General features: G+C 34.8%; 1 protein-coding gene across 1 annotated transcript in view; it reads right to left on the bottom strand.

Moving 5' to 3' along the window:
- LOC111382809 (protein PLASTID MOVEMENT IMPAIRED 2) overlaps window positions 1-1760 on the bottom strand; it is a 3334-nt gene extending 1574 nt beyond the window's left edge. Inside the window, exons 1-3 of the mRNA XM_023006848.1 lie at window positions 1681-1760; window positions 955-1078; window positions 1-858 (exon numbers count right to left, since the gene is read on the bottom strand). The exon at window positions 1-858 is cut by the window's left edge and continues 1 nt beyond it. Coding sequence (XP_022862616.1) covers window positions 1-858; window positions 955-1068 — 972 coding nt within the window. The 5' untranslated portion in view covers window positions 1069-1078; window positions 1681-1760. The remainder of the gene's footprint in view (window positions 859-954; window positions 1079-1680) is intronic.
- Window positions 1761-3568: the final 1808 nt, after the last annotated feature.

Here is a 3568-nt window from a genome sequence, read left to right as displayed (position 1 = left end):
CCTCTCTGCTTTTTCTTCTTTTCTCCTTAGTCGAGCTGTTTCTTCTGCCACGTGCTTGAGCTCGCCTCGTACTATATCCATGGATGACATGAACTGAAAACTTTCTTCTTTAACTAAAGCTAATTCTTTCTTTGTTGCCTCGAACTCATCCTCGATGGACTCCAATGCAAGTCGAGACTCGGATGCTCTCTGTAATCTCTTGTCCATTTCCTTGATGTCCTTTACATGCTCTAACATTTTGATATCAGACATTGTAATAGCCAATTTTGCTTCCAACTCTTCAGAATCTTCAATTTCTTGGATCATTTCATTCATTTTCTTCCTAGTTTCCTCCAACGCATTTGAGTGTCTTTCAGCAGCTTCTTTTTTCTGAGCTTCAATTTCTTCGTATTCCTTAATGGCCTCGATTCGTGCCAACTCGACCAGCATGTGTTCTTCATTGATTTCATCAATCTCCTTAGTGAGTGATTCGACTGAACTCGAATAAGTAGTTATTTTAGACATAGAGGATTCTGCTTCCTTCTCCGCTCTTCCTTTTTCATCCAAAATCGAAGCCATGTCTAGCTTAAGCTTACTCAATTCTTGTTTAACAGATTTCAATTCTCTCAACACTTTTTCGGAGTTCCATTTTCCGTCACTTTTTTCACTCATTTTCAGTTTCTCCATTTCTCCCATCTGTGTTTTTGCTTGTAAATTCGATTCCTCAATTGCTGAAGTTAGGTTTTTTTCAGTCTTTTTTGCGGAAAAAAGCTCAGTTTCTGCTTGTGCTGTTACTGATTCTGCGAGTTTTCTGCTCTCGTTGAAATGGCTCATGTCCCGTCTCGCTTGGTGAAGTTCTCTTCTAGTTGGATACTGCTTCTACAATATGCAAAATGTACCATTAGACATGAAAAATAGTACCTAAAATTCAAGAAATTCATACCCAAAAAAGGCCTGAATAATTCTTTCCAATACCTCTGAATAATTTTTCTGCAATTTCTTCCCTACAGAATTGCTATCTGTAATCCTTTCTCCATAAGAATCCATAACTGAGCCAATCCCTCTTTCTTGCAATCCTCCTGAATCCATTTCCAATGGCCTGTGCTCGAATCAGTATAATTTTTTCCGTTCACGAATTTTAGGCTCTATAAAAACGATGTTTATGCAGGCAAAAGACAAGATGCTAAGCTAGACTCCTCCGATAAGTTACTCTACATGAACCATTTTTCTCGTTCAATCCACTACTAAAAGACCAAGTGACATCAGTTGAAATCCTTCAGAAAAGTTCTGCTCACACGTGAAATTTAGGCAATCAAAATGACAAAATACCATGTACTGCAATCAAAAGTATGTTAAGGATATCATCAAAATTGAATTTCTTCTACAAAATAATGCTGCTAAGCTCAACTCGCGATGAATTCTGGGTCGTCTACATGAACCCTTTTTCGATTCAATCTACTACTATATCTACAAGAAGATTGTACGCTCAAATCAATTGAAAATTTCCTTCCATGTGTGAATTTTAGGACAGAACAATATGCAGCATCATAAAAGGCAATTTCTACATGCAATAATGCTGCTACGCTCGATTTCAATGAGTTTGAGCTCGTCTACATGAATCCTTAACACAGAAAAATTCAATGGAAGTTTACCTATAAATAAATAAAAAAGGGGTCGAAAATCAGTTGCAGAAATGCGTACCTTAGACTTCTGCTAGAAATGAATGTGTAACCTGGCTGGAAGTGATTTTTATTCAGCTCTGTAAGTTCAATAAGAGAATATAACCATAAAACATTTGATTAAAAAGGGGCTCCTGATGACTGGCTATTATTGGTTGCATCACCAGCCATTGGATTTTTCCACGTGTACCCCAGCAAAAATTGATTCTACACGAATGTGGTTTGTTGGTGAAATGGAAAAATTCCTTGGAATGTTCCACCCGACAAGACTATTTTTCTTAGAACTCCTAGTATTTTTAGTCACATAGATTTGTCTTTAATTAGTGTCTTGATCTAGATTGAGGATCATTTACGCCATAAAACATTTTCTTCACAGCCAGTAGTTAGTGAAATAGATTCTCACATTTTCTCTCTTATATTTTATTTATTATACATATAAATGGTATTTTCATCTCGAGTTCTCGATACTTTTCTAGTGACAGATAAGTCGTCGTTTGAATAAGTTCTCGAGTTTTGTTGAATCATTCAAATGAGGATTTTTATCAGACCGGTTCTTTTTGGTATCACAGAAACAAGAAAATAAATAAATAAATAAATAAATAAAAATCATCACATCATAGAAAATAGCTTCACTGACAAATTTTGCCCTGGTCAAAGGTGCAAGCTCTGCCACGTTGTTATACCCTAAACCGTGGATTCGGGTCCTTCTATAAGTTGGATCCATTAAGTTCTTCCATTTTTCCATATTTCTAAAATGAGAAAATAAGATGAATGTGACCACTTTTGAGACATACTCTAAAGCTTATTTTAGTGGTTATAAAGTTGAACGTGTTGCCTTCTCCTAAGATGTGTTGTGGTATATTTGTAGGATTCTCAATTTATTTGGCATATAAGTTGTGATTCAAAATTGTGTATATATTTTAATTCACAGAATATGGGGCCCTTAGCTCTAACTTGTTCAAATCAATTTTTTTATGAATTAGAAATTGGATTATTTTACTTGAACAAAGTGGCGCCCCCCTATTGGAGGGGACGTCGGTCCCATAGGTGTCCCTCCAATAGGGGGACGCCACTTGGACATTATAGACACCATTATAGTGTCTATTATGTACCCCAAGCATTACTCTTAGAAATTTAACTCTTTTAAGTTAGCCTTTTTTTTTTTTTTTAATCGGTAAGTTAGCCTATTTTGTTAGACTTTATGTGAATTTTTAGGTTTTGTTCGGTATTGATTTTGAGAATTGATTTTTGACCATTAGGAGAAAAGTAGGAGTCACTTGTGAGAGAAGAAGTTAAAAAATACGGTTGGAATAGTGAATAACGATAAAAAAAATCAATTTTTTGGGAGAAAAATTACTCCCAAACGGGGCCTAATCTAATAACAAACTTAACATTAGAAATCGAAATTGGAGAAAATTGGAATCATAAATTTAGCCGTTATTTCTTGAAAGAGGTCAATCATGAATATAGGCCAAATATTTCACTACGCTTTCCAAACAAAATTATGTATGTTGGTTGTTATAAGTCTTAATCGACAACTAAATAGAATTATCTATCAACATCGTAGAGATGAAATTCTTTACCACATATCATGTTCTATGGTTCATAGTTGTCCACAAACTTCGTATTCTAGAATATAGGCCAAATATTTCACTACGCTTTCCAAACAAAATTATGTATGTTGGTTGTTATAAGTCTTAATCGACAACTAAATAGAATTATCTATCAACATCGTAGAGATGAAATTCTTTACCACATATCATGTTCTATGGTTCATAGTTGTCCACAAACTTCGTATTCTAGTTAATGACTTTGCAAGGGCTTGCCTTAAAATTTCTATGAATTTGTCCCACTTTATCAACATATAAATAAGTCCTAAAATATACTTTTGACAATCAAAGCTTTCTACA

Source organism: Olea europaea, unplaced genomic scaffold (genome assembly GCF_002742605.1).
Source record: "Olea europaea var. sylvestris unplaced genomic scaffold, O_europaea_v1 scaffold256, whole genome shotgun sequence".
Classification (NCBI taxonomy): Eukaryota; Viridiplantae; Streptophyta; class Magnoliopsida; order Lamiales; family Oleaceae; genus Olea; species Olea europaea.
The sequence above is the reverse complement of the archived record's forward strand: the minus strand, read 5'-3'. Positions and strand labels throughout refer to the sequence as shown.